The 23654-nt window shown below is 50.5% G+C and overlaps 3 protein-coding genes across 4 annotated transcripts; all 3 read right to left on the bottom strand.

Moving 5' to 3' along the window:
- Window positions 1-127: 127 nt before the first annotated feature.
- LOC130404901 (myopalladin-like) lies at window positions 128-13348 on the bottom strand (the record flags this gene model as incomplete). The annotated part of the gene is made up of 12 exons (XM_056609846.1): window positions 13025-13348; window positions 10102-11559; window positions 6276-6451; window positions 5852-5903; window positions 5574-5703; window positions 5199-5504; window positions 4845-4919; window positions 4273-4414; window positions 3659-3682; window positions 3144-3260; window positions 2178-3039; window positions 128-1187 (listed from the first exon to the last, which is right to left on the bottom strand). Coding segments are annotated over exons 2-12 (4401 nt in total), but the record flags the coding sequence as incomplete, so codon positions are not given.
- A 220-nt stretch (window positions 13349-13568) lies between these two features.
- cacul1 (CDK2 associated cullin domain 1) lies at window positions 13569-18943 on the bottom strand. Of its 2 annotated transcripts, XM_056608928.1 has the most exons (9): window positions 18115-18943; window positions 17811-18009; window positions 17468-17594; window positions 17289-17391; window positions 17105-17200; window positions 16810-16912; window positions 16560-16649; window positions 15952-16090; window positions 13569-15137 (listed from the first exon to the last, which is right to left on the bottom strand). In XM_056608928.1, exons 1-9 carry the CDS (start codon window positions 18142-18144, stop codon window positions 15098-15100), a joined length of 927 nt encoding a protein of 308 aa, XP_056464903.1. In that variant the 5' UTR covers window positions 18145-18943; the 3' UTR covers window positions 13569-15097. The 2 variants fall into 2 exon arrangements, with proteins under 2 accessions (XP_056464903.1, XP_056464902.1); XM_056608927.1 differs by having other exon boundaries at window positions 17811-18943.
- A 65-nt stretch (window positions 18944-19008) lies between these two features.
- On the bottom strand, window positions 19009-23654 carry sirt1 (sirtuin 1; the record flags this gene model as incomplete). Its single annotated transcript, XM_056609843.1, has 9 exons — window positions 19009-19982; window positions 20507-21088; window positions 21220-21403; window positions 21669-21748; window positions 21841-21988; window positions 22130-22282; window positions 22387-22625; window positions 22733-22834; window positions 23300-23654. Coding segments are annotated over 9 exons (2121 nt in total), but the record flags the coding sequence as incomplete, so codon positions are not given.

The following is a 23654-nucleotide window of genomic DNA, read 5'->3' as shown; positions in this document are numbered from 1 at the left end:
GGTTGAGGTGGGAGGCGTGGATGGTGTTGGTTGGAGTGGCGGCCGCGGCGGGGGAGTCGTACGGGGACGTCGGCGTCGACAGCTGGGGCCTCGCAGGCGGAGCCATCTTAAGCTGCGGAGGGGAGGGGCGGCTGGTGGCGGGGGCGGGGGCGGGAACGGTGTTCGGCTGGGCTGCTGGGGCGGTGGGAAGAGTCGCCGCCGGACCGGAGGTCAGCGTTGGCATTGTAGGAGCCATGGTGTAGGCTGACACGGGGACCTGGGAGGTCGTTACAGCGGTGTGAGCCATGGTGTAGGCTGACACGGGGACCTGGGACTGTGTGGTTACAGCGGTGTGAGCCATGGTGTAGGCTGACACGGGGACCTGGGAGGTCGTTACAGCGGTGTGAGCCATGGTGTAGGCTGACACGGGGACCTGGGAGGTCGTTACAGCGGTGTGAGCCATGGTGTAGGCTGACACGGGGACCTGGGACTGTGGGGTTACAGCGGTGTGAGCCATGGTGTAGGCTGACACGGGGACCTGGGAGGTCGTTACAGCGGTGTGAGCCATGGTGTAGGCTGACACGGGGACCTGGGAGGTCGTTACAGCGGTGTGAGCCATGGTGTAGGCTGACACGGGGACCTGGGACTGTGTGGTTACAGCGGTGTTGGTGTACAGCTGGAAGTGCTGCAGAGTTGGTTCCCGAGGCAACCTGGGAGACCAAACCACAGACTCTGATGAGATCTGAGGCTGCGATTGGGGCTGGACCTGGCTCTGAGCTGGTGGCTGGCATTGGGTAAAGGACTGGGTGTAAGGTGCTGGCTGATACTGGGACTGGCCTTGTGGTAATGGCTGGGATTGGGTCAGGGACTGGGCTTGAGGGGGTGGCTGGTATTGGGAGTAGATCTGAGGCTGTGATTGGCTCAGGGCTTGAGGAGGTGGCTGGTATTGGGACTGGGTGTGAGGCACTGGCTGCGATTGTGTCTGGGACTGAATTTGTGGTGGTGGCTGGTATTGGGACTGGCTCGGAGGCTGGGATTGGCTCAGGGACTGGGATTGAGGAGCAGGCTGGTACTGGGACTGGCTCGGAGGCTGGGATTGGGTCCAGGGTGGAGACTGGGGTCGGGCTTTGCTGTGCGAGTGTGAGTCCCCATCTTGCTGCTGCTCCAGGAGAACCTGGTTGCGTAAGATCTGAAGCTGAGCTGGGTCCCTGACAACCAAGGACAAAACAAGAAGGCAAAGAATGAGTGACCTTAAATATTAACAAGTGCCGTCTTGTAAATAATCGAAGGTCTCCAGGCACTCACCTTATAAGCTTTACAGTAAATACCAGTTGAGCCAGAAAAAAAAGATTGTGCCTCTTGATAAATTGTCAGCCCATTTATGGTCTACTACCAGCAAGCAGCTCCCAAATCAAATATCTCCCATGCCCAACATTGTCTCACTTTTACAGTCTAAAGAACGCATTCACTCAGCGAAGCGTCTCGATATAATGTGTTATCATTTTAAATCCCATCAATCTAAATCCAGAAAGGTCAGTCTCTGCTTCAAGAACAAAACACAACACCATAGAAACGTTGCACTACAGCGTCAAATACATGCTTATATCTGAAACATAACCCTAACCCTAACCCAAATCGCCGCACATGCATAAAACCACAAATGACTTACAAATAGAAAATGCCATCCTTTGTTTTTGAAAGCTGGAAGGTCCACATGGCTGTGTCCAGGGTGCCTGCGCTGCTAGTGAAGTGTGCGTGTGTTATTATGCTGCATGTGGAGTACCCCTAAGAGGAGGAGCCCACCCAGAGACTCATCCCTCGATACGGAAAATGACAGAACCAAGAGATATCATAGTGATATGTATTATTACTAGTATAAGGTTGTTTTCGTCAACACCCTGCTGTACCGGATTCTGGGCTTCGCTCCTGAAAGCAAACACGGTTCTAGATGAACCACATTTTATAGGATGAGCGGGAATTCCGTACTTAGTTTGGGTTTAGTCACCATAACACTCGGGATGAGCGGGAACGCCGTACTTAGTTTGGGTTTAGTTACCATAACGATCGGGATGAGCGGGAACGCCGTACTTCATTTGGGTTTAGTCACCATAACCCTCGGGAGGAGCGGGAACGCCGTACTCTCACAGTTTGGGTTTAGTCACCATAACACTCGGGATGAGCGGGAACGCCGTACTTACAGCTTGGGTTTCGTCAGCACGGGCGGCGGCCCCCTGGCCGTCAGCCCTTCCTCGTACGGCCAGTCGGATGGGTCACACGGCTCCTCCTCCTCCTCGTCCTCCGGCAGCCGGAAGGTGACGCGGAGGCCCGCCTTGGCGCTCGGCCGCGGCTCCCTGGGGTTCGTCGGAGCGCTCGACTTCAGACACGAGTTGGCCGGGGGGTCGGGGAGCGGCACCACGGCGGGGGGCGCCCTGACCTTAGGGGGCGGGCCCTCGGGGGCGGCCGGGGCGGGCGGGGCGGGCCGGTACGGGGGCGGCTCCGGCTCCGACGGGGGGGCGAAGGGCTTCAGGTAGAACGGGGCACCGTGGTCGACGCCGAGGGGCTCGGGGGCCGATTCCCCGGAGCCCGGGGGGTTCAGGTGCTGGGGGGTCAGGTACTGGGGGTCCAGGCGAGGGGTGCTGGTGTAGCTGATCCTCTCGCGGGAGCTGCCGCCCAAGGCCTGCGGGTCGAGGCTGGGGAGGCTGACGCTGCCGCTCATGCTGGAGCTGAGGGGGTCCAGACGGAGGGTGCTGGAGCTGAGGGGGTCCAGACGAAGGGTGCTGCAGCTGAGGGGGTCCAGACGGAGGGTGCTGGAGCTGAGGGGGTCCAGACGAAGGGTGCTGGAGCTGAGGGGGTCCAGACGAAGGGTGCTGCAGCTGAGCGGTTCGAGGCGGATGGAGCTGGAGCTGAGCGGTTCCAGGCGGACGGAGCTGGAATGGGGCTTGACACTGGTGGTCACGGTCACCTCGGGGTGGTGCTGGACGGCAGCCGAGACGTCGGGGAGGAAAGATTCCCGGACTTGGCCGGACTCCATCACCGCCACGCCACCGCCGCGGACGTTGCCTGACGAGAGAAGGACAGAAAGACACGGCTGGCTCAACACACTCTCCTGTGGGTTTGCGTGTCTCCCTTTGTGGCGGCCCGGCGGCGACGCGATGCGACGGTACCTTTGACCCGCAGCCGCCCGAGACTCGACACCGTGCCGTACTTGTTGCTCGCCGTGCAGGTGAACATCCCGGAGTCTTCGGGGAACACCTCGGCGATGACCAGCGTGCAGATCTCCTCTGGAGGGGGAACACTTTAGACTCTTTACACATCACAGCATTGAGAGGATCGTCTCAAACTAGGAACTTCGAATCTGATGCACCCTTTAAGTTCATTAGATACAGGTCAAACCAGTGCAGTTGTTTGAAACCTTCTTATGGGGAGAGGGTAGGGGGGGGGGGGGGGGTTTGATGTATTATATTTATGGCTGTTTGTCCAAGGTTGAGGGACTACCTTATATGGTCCTGTTTGGGGATGTGTGGCCCTGGCTTATGCTCAGGGTCTATAAACACTTGACAGTAATATGCGCTCAGAAGCACCAGAAGCTGCAGGAGAGACACTTTCCCCGTTCAGTCCTTTCTCTCTACATGCATTTGGAAGAAAACGTTTTGAGTGTGAAGGGAAAACGCTTATTTACCTGATTCAGAGTGGGATCTGGGTTCTGGGAAGAAAACAAACGATCGTTAAGAAACTATTTGATGCCACACATTTGTATGGGTGTTCCAATAAACACATTTTTAGCTAAAGCTTGGCTTTTATCATTTGCTCTGTTGGTTTGCATTTGAGACTTGGTACTTCTTCAATAGGAAATAATTAGAGGTTGTCAAGTTATTTTATCTTTTCATTAAATATAATAAGTATATCATATAATACGTTTCTTCTGGCTGAACTCTAGCTGTTCAACATAAGACTAATAGTGTTTAAGGAAATTAATCCAAAGTGTAATGTCCAAAGTAACCTTGCAATAACTTGATTATATATACACATATAAACACATTTTATTAACACTTAGTGTTAATACAATAAATTGTAAACATAATCCAGTTAAAACAAGGTTTTAACTTGTAAGAGAATTAAAGAAACACAATATAACATTGATGCTTCATCCATAAAAAATATTGAGGGTAACAATGATTCCTTCTTATTAAAAGTCACATATTCGACAACACAACATAAAAACAATAATACTACATCCCAACAACATCAAACAGCAAGGAACAATCAAAACAGCAGAACCGAAGGAACACCTACTTTTCTGGAGTATCCTGAAATCAGGGGAGTCCTCTATGACTGTTCCCTCTCTGTACCACTCCACCCTGGGGGACGGAACGCCCTTCATACGGCACTCTAGCACCACCAGCTGGCCCTCCAGGGCACTGACCTCCTGGAGGCTCTGCGGGGACAAGAGGGGCATAGCTTCAGTGGTGGGAGAAGTACCCCAGAGGTAAATTAAGTGGGAAATAACGCTGTAAAATACAGAACTTCCAAAATAAGAGTACCATCTTTTAAACATTATGTGATGCATTGAGTATGTTATTATTCAGTGTTAGTACCATAGTACAGAAAGCTGAAATTGATATTTTATTATAGTGCTGTCTCAATTTTCACATCCAGCAGTTGTCCACAAACATAAACATGCGCACACGCACACACACACACACACACACACACACACACACACACACACACACACACACACACACACACACACACACACACACACACACACACACATTTACAAAGAAGGAGAATAAGATCCAAACATTTTGCTCATCTAGATTCCAAAAGGCAGACGTGTCCTAGCTTAGAGACACGAGTCTCACCTTGGTGAACACGGGAGCAGCCATGATGGGTCGTACGTCTTGCTCCTGATGGGACAGCTGGGTGGAGTTCTGATTCTACAGAAAAACATACAACAAATAATCCATTAATAAACGGAAAATTGTTGGAAAATGGAAGACGATTCAAAAAAGATAAAATCACTAAATCACCTCAATCAATCTCTGCGTTATAGCAAAAGTAAAACAAGAACGTTAGGACTTTATTATTTCTCTGATGTGTTTTATCAATTCTCCATATTAGCACTGAGGGGGGGGGGGGGAGGGGGGGGGTCAAATGTACCAACGTCAATAAAGAGCAGGCATTACAATGCAACGTGTACACCTTCTACCATTCACCTCCACGGTGAGAGTCTGTGACGGAGCCCCTTGACCGTAGGCCTCCGCCGGGTTCAGCTCCACCAGACCCAGCGGCTGAGGACCCGCCCCGGGGAGGGGTTCAGGAACCGGCTCCTCCTGGGGCTCTGCCGGCGGGGGGACGGGGGCACACGGCGGGGGGGCGACGGGGGCCTCGGAAGGCTCCTCGTACAGAAACGGTGTGGCTGTGGTGGGGGAGCACTCCGGGGCCGGAGGAGGAGCTTCCGGCTGGACGGGGGACTCCTCTCTCTGCGTCCCGACGGGGGGGTGCTGATAGGGCTGATCCTCCTCTGCTGTGGGGGTGGAGGCGGCGGCGGCGGCGGTGGAGGTGGGGGTGGAGGTGGGGGTGGAGGCGGCAGCGGTGGAGGTGGTGGAGTTGATGGTGGTTTGACTTGAGGCGTCTGAGTCGTCGGCTCCAACGTCGGCTGCCGGCTGGGCTGCCGGGGGAGACGGCGCGGCTGGATGCGGTTGTGCTTTCTGTACTTGGCTGAGAAAAAACACACAAGAGGCACGATGTAAATCGTACATTTTCCACGCGGAAACGACACATGGTCATCAGATTTCCGTGAAATCCGGTTCTGATCCGATCAAGTCTGCAGAGGAAGAAAGGAGGTCGACGAGGGCCGGGGACTCACCGGGGCACGTGTTCAACGGGCAGCTCTCCCTCCGAGTCCGTGGACGAGGCGCCTGCGTGGGACAGAAACAGAGCCGGAGGTCACCCTCTGGGACTCCACCCGACCGAGCCGCGCGACCCATGACCCTCCTGAAGGGCTGATTACGGTTCCCCGCTCACGCAACGCAACGCCCACGCAGACGCTTCGGCGCAGTCGTGAACCTTCACGGTTCTGCGTCGGGTTTTTAGTGAGCCGACCAATCACAGCCCTCGCTGCTGCGTCGCCTCGACGGAAGGTGAACATTTTTGGGAGGCGCACGTCAGGCCCATGGCGGTGGACGCAAGGAGGGTCCGCGAGGACGTAAGGGGTCCGTCACCCCCCTTGCGTTGCGTGAACGTGGGGCCGTAATCAGCCCTTAAGAGGGCGGAGGACCTCCGGGCCTCACCCTCCACGTAGATCTCTGCCGACGTGGAGTCGGTGCCGTAGTAGTTGGAGGCGAAGCAGGAGTAGCGGCCGGTGTCTTCTTCGAAGGCCTCGGCGATGACGAGGGAGTGGCGCCCGGCGAGGGTCAAGATCTGGATGTCCGGGCTGTTCTCCAGCTCCTTGCCCTCGCAGAACCACCTACACGCACAGACACACACGCACACACACACACACACACGCACACGCACACGCACGCACACACGCACACAGACACACATATTTAAATGCTTTTATTTGGATCCAAATTTACTAAGAAGGAGAAAAAGATCCAAACATTTTTGCGAAGAAATATTGATAATGTAACAGGTTCGAAGCTCACATGCCTTCACACACACACACACACACACACACACACACACACACACACACACACACACACACACACACACACACACACACACACACACACACACACACACACACACACACACACACACACACACACACTCAGTGCCGCATGGACACATATTAGGAATTCTGTTTGTTGAGAGATTTCTCCGCTGATCAAATGACGGATACATTTTCAGATATTCAGATTTCCGAGAATTTCATATCAGCAATTGTAAGAAATTTGCTGATCTAAAATGTTTGGTTTCAGATTGCATCCGTCAAAGGTCTATGGTCTTCCCATTACAAATTTAAGGCATTCTAAATCTTAAATACAGCTTTACCAACGAAATGTGTCATTTTTTTGGTTCAGATGTTCGAGTTTGGTTCGGTTCACCACCTGTTGATACCATAGACCATCCTCAATAGAAAGCTCTAGTGTGTCAGGCACTCTACACTCACCACGGCTCTGGGGCTGCCAGTAATACGGACTGGCTGACCGCCAGGACATAGAGCTATATAGAGGTCAAGCGAAAGGAAGTGTAGGATGAGGCAGGCCTATCAATGTACCCAGTATAACAGGAAACCTTGCTTACCCCCTGGCTGGTTATGAGATAAGGTATTTAATACTTAGGATCAGTATATCATACTTGAGAACTGTTCCTCTGGCTGATGGGCTCTGAATAACTAGACACAGCCCTGGGAACGCTGAATTGACGTTGGCTGAATTAGCCGAAATGGCTGAATTAGTGGAAAGTTCATATTTTACACTTCACTTTTCACTGGCTACCTTTGTATTCCAATCGATCGTTTATTGACGAGTTCATTAACATGATTTAATCTTGTTTCCAAGCACACGTCACATTGATCCACCCTATCTGCATTAACTATGATGCCGTCAATCGAGGCATTTACAGCTTCCAGCCTTGCTGTCCTCATTCAACATTGAGCTTTTTCGATGAACATAAGCTCTACCGTTTAATAGCCAACCCAGAGTGTATCACAACAACCCCCCGCTCTGGATTTTGACCAATGACGCACACCGTCCTCCAGTGCCACGGGTCTGAGCGGGATCTATTCTGAGGAGGTCATGATACTGTGTCAGATGTACCCTGTAAACAGGCAGGATCACAGCAATACGCTATTATGTGGTCACTGTGAACAGCACCCAATGCTCCCTGGCTTACCCCTTCATAGGAGCATCCATACTGGGTCATGGGTGGTAGAACAATGGATTGATTCAAAATATTGCGTTTCGAAGAGGAATTACGTTCACATTCTCCCGGACTGTATCTGATGCGTCTCCATGTTCGGTTTCCTGAATTTGGGTCGCCTTTTAAATGCTATACATTGAGGAGGTATGTTAAGTATCTACCCCCCAGTCCACACAGACCCCCCCCCCCCCCCCCCCCCCCCCCCTCCCCAAGCCAGACAGCAAAGTCTCAGCTCGTTCAGTTAACCCGTGACGTCACCCGACCCGCGCCAGAACACGCACATCTCGCACTCCCGTTTCACAGAAGCACGGCGACGCTTCGAGGAAGCTCTGGTGACGCGACCCGAACCCAGCGAGCAGCGAGCAGCGCTCAGGGCCGGCTCCACTGAGGGCCGTCCAGGCCGCCCGCAGCGCACGTCCTCGGGGTTCAGAGAGGAGGACCGGTTCAGGGGGGGGACGGCACCTCGCTGCACCTGTCACATGCTGCCTAGCAGACCCCCAACAGCACCCCCTCCCACCCACCCCCACTCTGTTAACCCCCCCCCCCCCCCCCACCCCACTCAACCCCCCTAGCACCCCTTCTCACCCACCCCCACTCTGTTAACCCCCCCCCCCCCCCCCCCACCCCCACTCAACCCCCCTAGCACCCCTTCTCACTCACCCCGAAGCCCCCCCCAGCCCCCCCACCTACCCACCCCCAGCCCCCCTCTCACTCACCCCGCAGCCCCCCCCCCCACCCCCCCCCCCCCAGCAGAGTGGAGGAGATCCCTGGAGCGGGGGGGCTCATGGTCTCTACGCAGCGGGCTAAAGATAGACGGTGGATATGCACAATGCTATCCCCTGACGCACCAGCGCCGCTTAGCCCTCCAAGACAGGATGTACGCGCCAAATTATGCGGACGACCGTCTGGCGTGGCGGCCTGGTCTGGTCTCCTTCTCAGCCTCGTTGTAACGTGGCAACGGACTACATGGGATAAGTACACACATGGCACACAACACCCAATTCCTTGTTTTGCTTTTTACGCAGCAAGAAGGTCAAGCAGTTCACGGAAACGCTTTTTTCGCAGAGCGAAGAAAAACGTAGGAAAAGAAAAGAGGAAACGAGGACTGTGTACTATGTCTTCGCAGGTTCTACTTCCTCAGGGTGTTTCCTTCCACTTCCCCTGCTATTGCTGTATCAGATGGGACTCCATTGCTCTGTGGTTGTCCCCGCTAAAAATGGCAGAGAGCTAAATTCTCCCCCAGACCAGAATACGTTAGCAGCTAAACAATGTTCAGCAGGTCCGGGTCTTTACCCCCCACTGATGTGACCCCCTCAGAGCTTCATTCCCTCCCCATCAAGGTTTAGATCCGCTAATGGTGCCCACAGACGAGTTCCCAACAGTCTCCTTGAAACCTTTCAGTTTGTAAGTTTGGTCCTGATGTAACAGCTTTTTAACCTCATTCTTGGTCCATGTTTGTGATCAGTAGCAATGCATGTAACCTGAACGCTGCTCGTGAAATAACCTGGAGCTTGTAGCGCACGCACGCACACACGCACGCACACACACTTGTACACACACAAACACAAACGCACACACACATACCTAACAGCTGTTGGATATCGTCACTTGTCACCTTTTTCTGAGTGGCCTCAGAACCTTAAACACATCATTCATCTCAACTCACACCTCTGCAGGGACACGGTATTCATTCAAATCACTTGAGGCAGCAGCAGTGTGTTCCGTCTCTCCTTCACTGACACCTTGTCAGTAAAGATATCAGGTAGGTCCCCGTGGATCCAGCAGCTCAGCCCGCGTCCAAAACTCGCTTTGACTTTCAAAACCCTTTGTATAACAATAATGAAACGCGTGGCTCTCGCGGTATGCAGCAATCGAATGTCATAGACTATTTATGAACCTGTGCTCCCGCTATACCACATTCTGAAAGGGTAATATCGAGACGCCACCCTCTTACCCTAGACGTCCTACCGCCTTCCCACAGAGATACATCCAAAGTGAGCCGGAGGAACACTTAATATAAATAATCTGGTCGGATACTGACCCACCACACATCCCAGCCGAGGGGACCAGAGGGAGTTGGACGTTGAAAAGACTTACCCCTGGTGCACCGAGTGTTGAACTACAGTCAGCCAGCAGCTGACTTGATAACAATCACAAACACAAAACACACTCTGCGCACGCTGAGCCGGGACGGCCCCGTGCTGGTACCAGCCCCCCCCCGGACGGTGTGGTGGGTGGTTCCCTTACCGGACCTCGGGCACGGGCAGTCCTGTCACGGTGCAATCCAGCTGGACCTTGCTGCCCTCTAGAACCTCCCGGCTCTTCAGCTTCTGGACGAAGCAGGGAGGCTCGCAGACGGGCTCCTCTGAGTATGGGGGGTCCGTCGGGGCAGGTCTCCCCGCTTCCCCCTCCGGCTGCTCCTGCTCCTCCTCCTCCTCTCGCTGCCCCCCCTCCTCCTCCTCCTCCTCCACCTCCACCTGCTGGGAGGGAGGGTCACCGTGGGTCTGCTGCGCCCCGCCCGCTGGGCCGTCCTGCTGGGGGGGCAGAGGTTGGACAGCCTCCCGCTCCGGCGGGTAGGGGGCGGACCCCGGGCTCGGCCGCCGGCTCTCCACGGCCGCCTCCTCCGGGGGGCCGGGGGCCTCGACCGGGCGGTCGCGGTCCTCGGGGTCCTTCTGAGTGCGGCTCTTGTGCGTCTTGCGGCCGGACCCTTGGGGCCGGACCCTCTTGGTGCTGTTGGCCTTGAACAGGGAGGACAGCTCCTCGATGAAGTCTGCCGCCTTGTTCAGGAACTCCTTCTTGGACTGGTTCTCCACGCCGAAGCCCGGGGGGCCCCTGGCCGGGCGGGCGGGGTCGGGGGCGGGGGCAGGGGCCCCGCCCGGCGGCTTGCTGTGGCTCATGCCGTTGGCTGCCAGAGCCGGAGCGCTCTCCGACTTAGTGTCCGCTCTGAACGCCGCCGCGTGTGGGGGCTGGGAGGGCTCCTTCCTCACGGGGGCCGCCGGGGGGAGGACAGCAAAGGAGGAGGAAGAGGAGGAGGGGGGAGGGACGGCAAAGGAGGAGGAGGAGGAGGAGGAGGAGGGGGGGGAGGGTGCAGAGTGAGGGACGGAGACAGAGAGGGATGAGGAGGAAGGAGGGACGCTGAAGGAGGAGGATGAAGGAGCAGAAGGAGGGACAGTGAAGGATGAGGATGAGGAAGGAGGGGCCGTGAAGCAGGAGGATGAAGGTGCAGAGGGAGGGACGGTGAAGGACGATGATGAGGAGGGAGGGACTGTGACAGTGAAGGACGAAGACGAAGAGGCAGAGGGAGCGACGGGGAAGGAAGACGACGAAGGCGCTGAGCAGACGGTCGCCGTGGGGACGGCCGAGGAAGGCGTCGCCGCGGTCGGCGCAGAGCGGGCCGCGCCTCGAGGGGCCTTCCTCTCCGCCGCCCTCTCCTCGCGGGGCTTGTGTCCGATGGCCTGGCACGCCAGGTTGACGCTCTCGTCCAGCTCCTCCTGGCTGAGGAAGGCCGAGAGGTCGGGCCCCGGGCGCTCGTCGGGGGCCTCCGGCTCCTCCGCCTGGCCCTTGAGGCCCCCGTAGACGAGGCGGCGGGAGCTGCTGGAGTCGGAGCGGCTCATGTCACTGTGGCGCTGCTGGGCGCGGGCCTCTGCCAGGTAGCTCTCCCTCAGGAGCTGCTGCGGCGGCTCGGCGCCGTGGTGGTCCTGCATGCTGGGGGGGGGGGACCACACGGGGCAGGTGATTGGTCGGAACAACTGCTGGAGGATCACAGCAAGGCTTAAGGGCGGATTACGGTTCCACGTCGACGCAACGCAAAGGGGGTGACGGACCCCTTACGTCCTCGCGGACCCCTCCTTGCGTCCACCGCCAAGGCCTGGCGTGCGCCTCCCAAACATCGTAACCTTCCGTCGAGGCGACGCAGCAGCTAGGGCTGTGATTGGTCGGCTCACTAAAACCCGACGCAGAACCGTAACGGTTCACGACTGCGTTGAAGCGTCTGCGTGGGCGTTGCGCTGCGTGAGCGTGGAACCGTAATCAGCCCTTTACGCCCGCTGGTCTACTTTCTGAATCACTGCACGCTTTTAGAGGCCCAATAAACATGTCGGTACGCAGTGAAACAACAACAACAACAACAACAACAACAACAAGGAATATAACGTATGAAGGATATGTAGTTTAACTCTTTTTAATGACTTCCAGTGTCAGTACAAAAATTAGTAAGCTGGAAAATACGGTGACAAAATCTGAAAAAGATTTAATAAAGGCTGCTAAATAAACAACTTGAAGCTGATGTATTAAACCTTTACTCAAAACCATTACAAATACATTAAAAGTTAAAGTAAATGAATAAGGAATGTTATTAATATTTGTGCACCAGGACAGATTTTTTGTTCCCTGAATAGAATAAAATAGAAGCCAAGTCGAAATAAATTAGAACTATATTTCTATTTTGGCTCATTTAACCTCACACATTTCCTCAGCCAGGGGATATCAGTTTCTTAGCACTAGAACTCATGAAACGCAGACAGAAGTTACACCTCCCCGACAGCCTTTTCAGAAATTCTAGAAATGTTGCCTTTGGACAACACTTTGCCAGAAGCCTTGAGTTCTTATTCAATTTAGACACCAGAGATGGAACACATTTGCGGCTGACACTCAAATCTGCTCAATTAAGGGAGGCAGCGATGCCCTCCAACAGATCTGTAGCCGTCACTGCAGCTGTTGTGTACATTAATCCTTTGCAAACAGCCTCCAAGCCCACCAAGTCCCATCTAATAATAGTAAGGGCTCAGTTTACATGAAGAAAATCAAGTAAAAGCAATTCCTCTCATCCTCTTCACTCCTATTAACAGGATCTTTGATCATCAGCCACACTAAGGATTAAGTTAAACTGCACAAGCAGAGTGGTTATTTTATTAATTCAGTTTTAGAAAAGGGAGTGTGGCGGCCGGTGAGGTAAAACGGCTTTATGGTTCACTGTGAGTGAATAGACTCAGACTAGGAGCTGAATACTCCCAGATGAGTCCAAATTAAATTAGGTAAAACAAACACTTTCGACTAAAAATAGAAGCCACATGCCTGCCAGTGGGTCATTGTGAGAGACAATTTGGAGGCGACACACAGCTTTGATGTGGCTGTTGCTAAATGACGGGATATTTAGCTTGATTTACCTTACCTAATAAGCCCCCCAGCTGGCCCCGTCTAGGAGCGGCAAATCCTCACAGCAAACCTGGTCTTCCGGTGGCACCCACCTTGGGAAATCCTAACGGTGGCAGCTGCCCGGCCTCTCACACGGAGAGAACCTTGGAGTTTACCGGAAAAAACATGGGGGCAAGTCGCTAGGGTAGGGTAACCCTGTCAGCAGTAAAAGTAGCAACATTTGTCAGCGCTGTACTCTCAGGTTATTTTGGGGCGGCCTTGCCATGTGCTTGGGTGCTGTGCGTGCTCATTGGTCACGGAGGCGGTTCTGAAAGGGGATTCCTCTCGGAGCGTGCAGCTCCTATGGGGGTCTGTCGTCCAAAAGCACCACTCCTCTGGCACACGGAGACAGACAAGTGGAGTGAGATTTACTGGTACGTGAAAGAAATACGTCTTCTGAGTTGCTGCAGAATCACTATTCATTTTATCAGTTGTGTTTGTATTTATTTAATATGGTTGAAGGTTATCCTTTGCTTCACAATATCTATGCTATTGATTTTTTTTAATATTCACAATAAATGTCAACCCATGAGAAACGACCATTTATATTTTTTCTTTTTATTATTTGTGAAACAACCTGTACACAAAGAAACGTCAGAACCAATCTCCAATTTTCACAGAATGAATCAAACAATATACAGCCAACCTGAGCATCCAATCAATTACACCTAAAACAGTGTAAACGAAAAACAGTAAACATGTAAACAAGCTGGCCAAATGGATCTGGAGCAGCAGCTACGGTATGCTGTCTGCCTTCCATGCACAGAGTAGTATTTACAATGCTTTACTAGCGTGTTAAACAATCACTGCATGTGCAAGCACAAAAAAGCAGAGTCGAATTATACACACGCACACAGAGACACACACACACACACACATTTATTGTGGAGCAACACAGAAAGGTAACCTGGATAGTAAGAATACATTTCTGCCAATTTCCGAATCTGTCTGGCACCTGATTGGACAGCCCTCAATGCCAACCGATCAGTCGGCAAGGTGAGCAAAGCCAATGGTTAATTGATTTTACAATTAGTTTCCAACTCAGTTCTGCGTGATAAGAAGACTGGCCCATGCCATCAGATCCTGTTAGTTTGAAAACAGCTCAGTGACATGTGACTGGCTACACAGCGTAGCCAGTCAGTGACCAGGAGAACACCAGACTCGCGCATCACATGAACGCCAGTGTCATTATGAAAAGGTAATAATGGCACACTGTGAGATAGTCTTTGGGATTTGCCTGGATAAGGGTTTAACCAAGATAGTGAGGTGGAATTATCAGCAGTCAATGCAAAGTCACTAACTGTGCAGCTTCTGTATTTTTGCCACAGTATTTTTGTCACAAAACATAATTGGTCTATACACACACACGACAGCAATCAAATTCAATGGAATAAGCTTGATATGACCCATTCTGTAAGCCCGCATTAGCAGTAATGTTGTTATGAACGGTAAAGGAAGAATCATCACTTTCAATTTGTACAAAACTATTATATGAATGAAAAATATTGAGTAGTATTTTGAAAAAATATTCTTAGTAGCGATCTTTCTAGCAGCAGTTAAGAGTCATTATCAGGGTGTTAAATGGAAAAAAAACGTACGGAGATCAAACAGAGTTCATTTGAACTGAGAAATACCATCAAGTCACCCTACGTCGTGAGACCTGATTCCAAAGACAGACATGGAAGGCACTACTCCAAATGAACAACAAAAGAGCAGGGCAAAATCAACCCCAGCATGCACAGTAGTTCCCGACACACGACTACAGTTGGTGTGTATCCTAAATATGACTAAGTTTGCATGGAGTTCACGTTTGGAGGCGCTCCCGGAAGGTTTGTATGTGAACATTTTATTTGTGTTCAAGATAGCAACCCCCCTATACTTTGTGTCGTTCACAGTCACTTTGTGGGCTTAGGTTCCTGGCAAATGGACGCAACACAACGCTGACACACATGTATGTACCTACAATGAGTCAGTTTCCCGTCTTGGACACGGGAGCACACTGGGCAGATTGTGTTTTTAACTCGGACGCCACTGATTCGGCCTCTCGGTGTTAGGAGTCCTCACTGGACCGCTTGCGAGACTGGTCACCACTGGGAAGCAAGAATGAGAAGCTTGTGGTTAAAATGTGAAGGGCACATGTCTCATGGCTTGGAGAGAGAAAGAGCCGTATAGCACCATAACATCCATTTAGATGTTTTGAATTAGGATTGAGTGTTGGGCATCCTTTTATAAAATGTTGCAACTAAAGGAAAAACTGATCGGATGTCCATCACCTGCAACTGACACAAAACACAAAATCTTGACAATAGAGATATGTAAAAAGACTCTCCCTGTGATTGACGCTTATGGTAAATCCTTAAGGGGGACCTATTATGCTTTTTTGACTTTTATGATCTATAAACGTTGTTATAATGATTGATAGTCATGTTTAACCATACTAAAGTGTCAAATAATGACATAGATGCATTTCGACGTATTCCCTGCTGACAGTCTGGGGTGGCTGTGCAGAGCGCTAAACACTCGGAACAACGTTTGCGATTCACTTGTTCACATTTCCGGGAAATCATCTACGTAGAGGCACTCCTGCCGCGCCCCCATATGCCTGGTCAAATCTGCCCGCGCACGCGCTTCAAGGAAGGTAACCAATCACAACGGAGTTGGGTTGGCAGGAGGGGGGCGAGGGGGCGGAGAAGGACGAAACGGAGCGTTGACAGAGAATGCTGAAAGCGCCCAGATGAGAGGAAGGGTTTCCAGAAAATCTACATCGTTTTTTGTGCTGTGATTGGTGTCAGGTTGCGCTATAGGAGTCATTCATAAGAAATTAAGACCAGAAAAGTAGTATAATAGGTCCTCCTTAAACCAAGCAGGTCTCGTAGCTCCACACCTGCAGCTCCAGTCACTCACCGTGGGAAGCCGTTCATGGAAAGCTCCAGCTGCAGCTTCTGGTCGTGGGCGGCGTAGTGGGGCAGCTGGGACACCGTGGCGGGGGGGTGGATTTGGGGAATGAATCCAGAGAAGAGGGCTGGGGCCAATTGGGCCCACTCTAGAGAAGGAATATACATTGATTACACCTCGATGACCAGAATTTGAATTGAATTTGGCTTGCTAGTTTAGTATTAGAGACATGGAGCACATGTATGTCCCTGTATGTCATGCATGTCCCCAATACCATGTATTAGGTTAAATGGAAAAGTAAAACAGAAGTGATTACACCTTTATGACCTGAACAGGTTAAACTGTGGATTTGGCTTGCTGGTAAAGAGACTAGTATTAGAGACATTCAGCTCATGTAGGTCCCTGCCTATCCATCCAATACCATGTTTTGGGTTACATAGAAAATTAAAACAAAGTAATGGCTATATTAGCAATGATATAGAAAAGGGTTCTAAAAAGTAATGGCAATATAATTTTTCTTTATGTGCATCGGTCTTCTATCTGACATTCATCAGTGCCATCAGCTCTAAAGAGCCGGAACAACACATGGCTGGGCTTCCTTCAGAAGTGCATCCTACCTGGCCGGAGGCTGTAGAGTCCCTTAACCACGTTGGCCATCGTTGACGGTTGGACTTGGAAGGGCATGGAATGGGCTCTGGTGAGGAGAGCTGGGCAGGACAAATACATATGTACAAATTCATAAGCGTTATATGCCAAACCAAAAAGACAAGTCGAGGTTCTTAACCTTTTGCATGAAAGGTAATCAAGAGTGATCTTAGATAACTGCGAGCTAAACTAAAAAAAATAGTAACGAGCTGTACTACTCACGCATCAGGGTCTTGACATGTTTTTCTGCAACATAGTCAGCAAACCACTTCATCAGCTCCTCTCCCAGGTCCCTGTTTAACTTTGCCTCGATGTAGAATTTGTTCTTCGAGAATCACATGGGGAGGAATAATGGTGAACTTCAGGATAATACACACAAGACCTGCGGCGGTGCAAATGTTGTTGAATGCACTCTGCATTTCAGGTAGTAACCAAAAGGTTCCCCTAGGGCAAAGGGTTGACCATTTAGCATACCAGACCATAAATACTGATACTATCGGCTTGAAGTGGTACATACCATGTACATGAATACTGGAACGATGCATTGTAGAGATGCTGTGTATTGGCTCAGGGCCAGGTTGAAGTTCTCTATGAAGTCCTCTGGTCGACTTACCTGGGGGTCAGAGGTAGACGTGAGTTAATAATGAATTGTGAAGTTATATATTCCAATACATTTGGCACTAGGTCGATTTATTCCTTACTTCTAGACGTGAGGAGACCTGATTCAGATGAGAAATGATTTTCTGCGTCAAATCCTTGTACAGAAGCTCTGAATGTTGCTGACACACACACTTGTAGACGTAACTACAAGAGAAAATAAGCAAATTGATTAGTGATCACAATTGAATTAGTGAATTAATACCATGTATCAATATCTCACCTGTATATCTGTGCATACGAGATGGAGATGTGGTCTGTTGGCTTTTGAATCAGCAGCAGATCGATGGCCTTCTCAAGATTTGGCCAGTGGTTTTTGCGGTAATCATCTACCGCCATAGCATTTAAAACTGAAAAAGATATGATGGGGAACCTTTAGCTGATTTGGGTCTAGACATCAAGGTAACGTGTGTATCGTGTGTGTGTGTGTGTGTGTGTGCGTGTGTGTGTGTGTGCGTGTAGAATAAGCAACATGAGGGTTGACACGCATCTGACTATCTGGTAGTTCAGACAGTTGAAAGGGCGCCTTATGGATCATTCAATATGCCCATTTGATGAAAACTTACGAAACTTTGAGGTAGAGTTGGTGCTCATTTTGTCTGCACCAGAAGCGGCCGAAGCTGGGATGTCTGACTCGCACACTTCACTGCCGTCGCTGCTGGAGTCCGAGTCCATTAACTGCGAGTTGTTCGTGGCCTTCGGATGATTCTTTTCTCTATTCTCTGGTCTTTCTCGCACTCCACGGGCAGGTAAGTAAGGTAAAGGCTGAGGGAACGATGACGTTACATCTGTCAGCTGGCTCTTCCTAATGTCTGTGTGGACATCCCCACCGGCGGGCGCACAATAGTTGTGATTATGATCATCACTTACTTCAAACCTGTCTTCTTCCATGGACTCCATGTTTGTAATTAATCTTATGTTAAACCTGACATATATTCCGTCAAATTGGAAATCACACTAAGAAAAAAGTGCTAACTGTGTTCTCCTTCCACCTTGCTTGTGTTGTTGCCTTTTGTGGCTGTCGGAATATTTTGCGACGTGTCGCAAAAATGCATATACCGAGCAAATAGGGTGATGTAGTTCTGTATGCGTTGTAGTTCTTTAAATATTGACTCAACTGTACCATGGCCCATATCTCAGTAGGGTTTATTTGTAAAGAACTACAATAAAGTCTGTGGGTGTGTTAGGGTAGATAACACTATGTTCCAATGGAAATGATGGATACAAGTATAATGGCAAGGTGCATATGAAAGTAAATGCGTAATCAGTGTTTAAAGAGGCTTTTTACTTATATAATAATCATAATAAACCCAATTAGACATAATGAACAGCTCTAATATGTAGAACAAAATGTATTCCCTTGAACCGTAAACAAAAAATATATATATTTAAATAAAATGGCAGGTAAAATTATGTTGATGTAGACATGTATTTAAAACAGACTGGTTCAAATATTCAAATATCGAGCCAGTAACAATACTGAATATTGCGGGAAGCAGGATCCCGCATCTTATAGAACAATTTACCTTTCTGCTTTATCAAAAGTGAAAAGGGCAAAAAACCTGTGACATTCCATAGTCCCTGTACTTATTACAAGATGGTTTGAGTTTCTTAAAGATTTAAAATGTCACCTACTCTTTCAGGAGTATGTCTCATGTTAAAGAGTATAAAAATAAGAGGCTTGACCGTATAAAAAGTAGCTGCCCACGTCAGGAAACAAAAAACAAACTCTCCATTATAGCCCCCCCCCACCCCTTCCCCCCACAAGGCGTAAATGACATGTTAAACACAGAAATAATGTATAACTTAAAAGGCTGAGGAAGTGTTCTTTGGTTTTAGATTGGAAATCTGTATTTATCACCAGGGCCACCCTTTGACTGTATTGCAGCTTAAGACAACGCATTCAACTTAAGCCACCTGGGGACGCTTCACGTCTGGGTCATCTCATAACACCTGCTCTCTCACAGGCAGCAGGCTGAGAACGTTTCCTTGGGTCATGTCCATAAACAAGATGCAGTTGCAGAAAACACAGATGATGGCACATTGTGGATTGATTTTGGTGGGGTTTGTTTCACTCTGTACTCTGGGCTGCATGTTGAATTTGCAATGGATTTAAGCTTATTCTACTTTCGCAATGGTTTTTGTTTGCCCCGCAAAGGGCACGTCAACACACACCATAGATGAGATGAACTACTGCTGCATCCGTTACCCAGTAGTCCACAGTATGAGCCTTCAGACAACATATGTGACCAAACCGGGCACAAAAAGGAACAAGTACATATTTGCTGCATATTCACACAAAATTGTCGTTCTAACTCAATTTATACAAAAATGAAAAGCAAGGTTGACGAGTCGAAAAAAAGAATAAAGATTAGGAGGAAGAAGAAAAAAAGACAACTAGTGCTTTGTGGACTGGGTCGTTTTTACACTTCCAGATGTGTGGAGCTCTGAATGTTGCTTTCACGAGCATTGTCCGTCTGAGCCTTCGCCGTGCCCTCGCCGGCGAGCGTGTAGTGCGTTATCGTGTCTCTGAGGCCCCGGCTGGTCGCCCGGGGCCGGCGTGGCGGCGGCGGCGTCCTCCTCGGTGCCGGTGCTGTCCTCCTCGGGGTCGTCGCCGCTGCAGCTGGACCCCTCGCTGTCGCTGTCGCAGGAGCTCGACGACTCGTCCTCCGAGTCGGAGTAGACCTCCGCGCCGTGGAAGATGTAGTGATTGGGTGCTTGGAATAGGTACTGGCACGCTGGAGGGAGGACAAGGACGACAGGGACGGGAGAGGGGTTAGAGCGTGGCGTACGGGAAGGATACCGTTTACATGTCGAAGCATTTTCTATTAGACGCTGAAATGCAACATGTTTGCGCTAATTTACAGACACTTTATTTCATTCATACACACTCATTCATTTTCTAGCAACATGGCAGTATATTTCCACATCAACTACGGGCGATTAATCTCATTATGATCGCTATTTCGATTATAGCGTCAAACGATCACAAAACTAATATAATCGAGTTCGATTTTTTTTCAGCTGGATACATATCGGTACATTATTTTAGATTTGAACATTTTATATTTGACCGTTTTGTGGCGAATTATATTTTTAAGGCGAAATTTCAAAGTTCTCGGGGGAGAAATGCTGAATAAATCCATAATTTTTCAAACTCAAAAACAATCGTTTAAATGATCGTGATTTCAATATTGACCAAAATAATCGTGAATGCGATTTCTTCCATAACCGAGCGGCCCTGTCACAGTCTCAGGCTTACTCTCAAGGCGCTTGCTGATCGGGCTCCTGCCGAGCCGACTCATCCAGCATCTCCTGCGAAGATCCAGGTTTGAGCTGCGGCGTCTGGGCTCCGCCTCCGCTTCCTCTTCCTTTGGCGTGTCCTCCGTCTCGTCCTCCGGGGACTCCGCGGTCGTGGCGGCGGCGGCGTTCTGGAGGGGTTGTTCTGCCGCCGCCGGACACGGCTCTGGAGGCGCGTGCTCAGCGGCGGGGACTGAGGCTTCGGCGACCGTCCCCTCCGCCGTCTCCTCTGAAGGCGTGGACGGCGCGGTTGCGGCGCCCCGAGCCGTCTCCTCCTGCGGCGTCTTGTCCGGTTCGGAGGTCGTCGACGTCGTCACGGTCTCCACGGCGGCGGCGTCGTCGTCGTCCGGTAACCGCGGCGGCTTCTCCGTGATCTCACTGAGTCTTAAGGTCTGGTCGCACAGCTGCTCGAAGTCGCCGCCCAGCCGGTGGCAGAGCTCGTTGACGATGACGTCACAGTCGCCCAGCAGCTCCACGTCAAAGTTCAGGTGGGGGAGCTGCTCCCGGTTGATGAGGATCTGTGGCACGTCGTGGGGGATGGAGTCTGGGGGCGGCACAAGGGGAAGGCGTTAAGGGCAGTCAGAGGTCAGCTTGGACAGGCCCAGGGAGAAAACACACGATGGGTGACGTTCGGGACGCTACAGAAGAACCACAACGTTTGTTTGGCGAACATACTTGGGATAAGAGCGACCGGTCGCACTTTAAGTGAGGAGCCGATGACTATCAACAGGTCCACTTCGTCTTTGTCTTGTTTCATGGCTCTGTGGAACAATTCTGGAAGATTCTCTCCGAAGAAGACGATGTCTGGTTTCATGATTGCCAAGGGGATATCTGCACAATGTGGACACCGAGGAACCACCTGCGAGAGGAAGTTATGTTTATTTGTGCAACTCTTAAAAAGGCATGCAAATGATATGGGCATGGTCAATGCAGCCCGTTTTTTTCTTTGCATCAGATATTTGTATGCATGTAAATTATAATTGTGGAATACAATTTGAATACATTTTGACCATTTGTGACAATGTTCGAAATGTGCGGGATTAATACATTGGTTTGTGATTCTAGAGTTACCATTATATTTGTATCACTGTGGTATGACTCCGATTTTTGTTTGTAAGGGATACCTGGTTGAAGATGTCTTCCCGGATAGCCTCACAGTCAACCGAGTGTTTGCAGACCAGACAGGACGCCGTTGCAAATGAACCTGCAGGAAAAACAAGCTTATTTGTTACGGCCACACATTACTGTATAACATGGTTGTGCAATCGACTGGGGTCAATCTCAAAGGCAACTTACCATGGCACTGAATAATCCTTTGTACACCTGCCACTTGTTCCAGTGTGTCAATGTTCTGGGTGTAATTGCGCAAAAGCTTCTCCTTCTTATCCAGCATGGATATGAATTTGTGACAGGGTGAAGGCTGGAACTGACCGGGGTAGATCTCCTGCAATGGACGCATGAAGTGAAAGCATTAAGTTATAGTTATAATATTGTAGACGAAATAGACTGTGGTCATCAACACATCGGTCAAACGTAACGAGAACGGGAATTGAAATTTGAAACGGTAGCGACATGGTGGACAAACCTTGGCAAACTTAAAGAAGGGTCGCGGATCTCTTCTAAAGTATTCAATGTCAAACATGGATTGAGGATCTGGAAGATCAGGGAAGTCGACAGCAAGCCTTGCATAAATACCATCGCGGGATCGGAAGTCTGGAATTCCACACGACACGGACACCTAGAAAAAGTTACAAAAGTTAAATCAGACAAAGTGTCCCAAGTGAACCATACATTTATGTAGAGAGTACAAGAGGAAAACAACATGTTAATGCCAGTACATACCCCAGCACCGGTCAACACAAGGATCCTTTTACTTTCATGGAGAAGCCTAGCCACGTCCTCTAGCGTGTTAATATCCTTCCGCTTCTTTCTTTTCGGCGGCTCCGAGATGTTTATGATGATCTGCCACAACGTCATGTCATCCAGGTCTGGCGGGAGAGTAGTCTCTGGAAGCAGGTCCTTGAGAATGGTCCTAGGATCCGTCTCTCTCATTATGTGTTGCTGAATGAAACTGTAGGAACCTGGTTAAGACAACATGACACCAGCTGTAGAACAACACTTCCCAAGTTCTTAACAGTTTTCATTTTTGTGTTATTATTTACAGTTTGTGTTGAATGGGACTACCTACCTATTTGAGGTTGAGGTGTCCAGTCGCTGGAACTTGCGTGTGAAGACCTGTCATCGTCTTCGGGGGAGTCGCCCAACCCGTTGGAGGGAAGACCAAGAACATCTGACGCAAAGCAGAGTCGTTAGAATATGGGCCGGTAACTTCACCGCTTTCAAACGCCCAGAAGTCATGTAATACAAGTTCAATCACGCAAATAAGGTTGGTGCCAAACAAATCACGAATGCTGCTTCCAAACTCAGAAAGGTCGGAAGTGTTAACATCCTAGGGTACGATTCCCACCAAAACCATTGAGAGAGAAACGCTCCTAAGAACACGGGTTGTGTGTCAGGAGGCATCGATACTGGTCGCCTATCTACATTTTACAAATTACCCGGATAACCCAATAGCCAATAACCCTTGCGCAACTCTTGCAGTCCCACGCACTGGTAGTTTACTATATTAGCCTGCTAGCCATGGTAGCTATTCAGAGGCTAGCTGCCTCACCGGCAAGTTAAAACAATAAGTTACTTGGACAACCAGGACAGCAGGACACATGGGCTTAAACACGACACCGCGGCCACCGCCTACCTGGGGTCTCGGCGACGATCCCGAGCGCATGGTTCTCGTCTGGTTTCACGTCTGTTTTGTCCGGCTCCAGGATCAGCAGGGCGACCCCATTGTCTCCGCCTAGTGCTACTGGGGCCTGCTCTACCGCCATCACCGGCTCAACCTCCTTCTCTGCTGGCGGCGGCGGCTGCTGCTGCACGGAATTCACCATCGCCTCCCAGCTGCCTGTCGCCTCCAACACGCAGGATATGTGCTCGGTCTCGGCCACTTTGAATCCATAGTTGGAAATCATGTTGATTTTGGACTTTTTTGCAGCGGGCTCCTCCGTATCAGCGGCGCTAGCGCAGGCGCTGCCGAGAATGTTCTCTCCGTCCGC

This window comes from Gadus chalcogrammus, chromosome 15 (assembly GCF_026213295.1).
Source record: "Gadus chalcogrammus isolate NIFS_2021 chromosome 15, NIFS_Gcha_1.0, whole genome shotgun sequence".
In the NCBI taxonomy this organism is placed as follows: domain Eukaryota; kingdom Metazoa; phylum Chordata; class Actinopteri; order Gadiformes; family Gadidae; genus Gadus; species Gadus chalcogrammus.
Note: the sequence above shows the minus strand (reverse complement) of the source record. Positions and strands in the feature narration are given on the sequence as shown.

Bases quoted from the DNA above. Each gene is read 5' to 3' on its own strand.
- cacul1 (XM_056608927.1), bottom strand. From the start codon at position 18,144: ATGGAGTCCATGGAAGAAGACAGGTTTGAAGTAAGTGATGATCATAAT. The intron at 17,595-17,810 runs GTAAGTTTTCAT...TATCTTTTTCAG, and splicing joins CAACTCTACCTCAAAGTTTC to TTTTAAATGCTATGGCGGTA. The intron at 17,201-17,288 runs GTAAGGAATAAA...TCTGACCCCCAG, and splicing joins AGGTCTCCTCACGTCTAGAA to GTAAGTCGACCAGAGGACTT.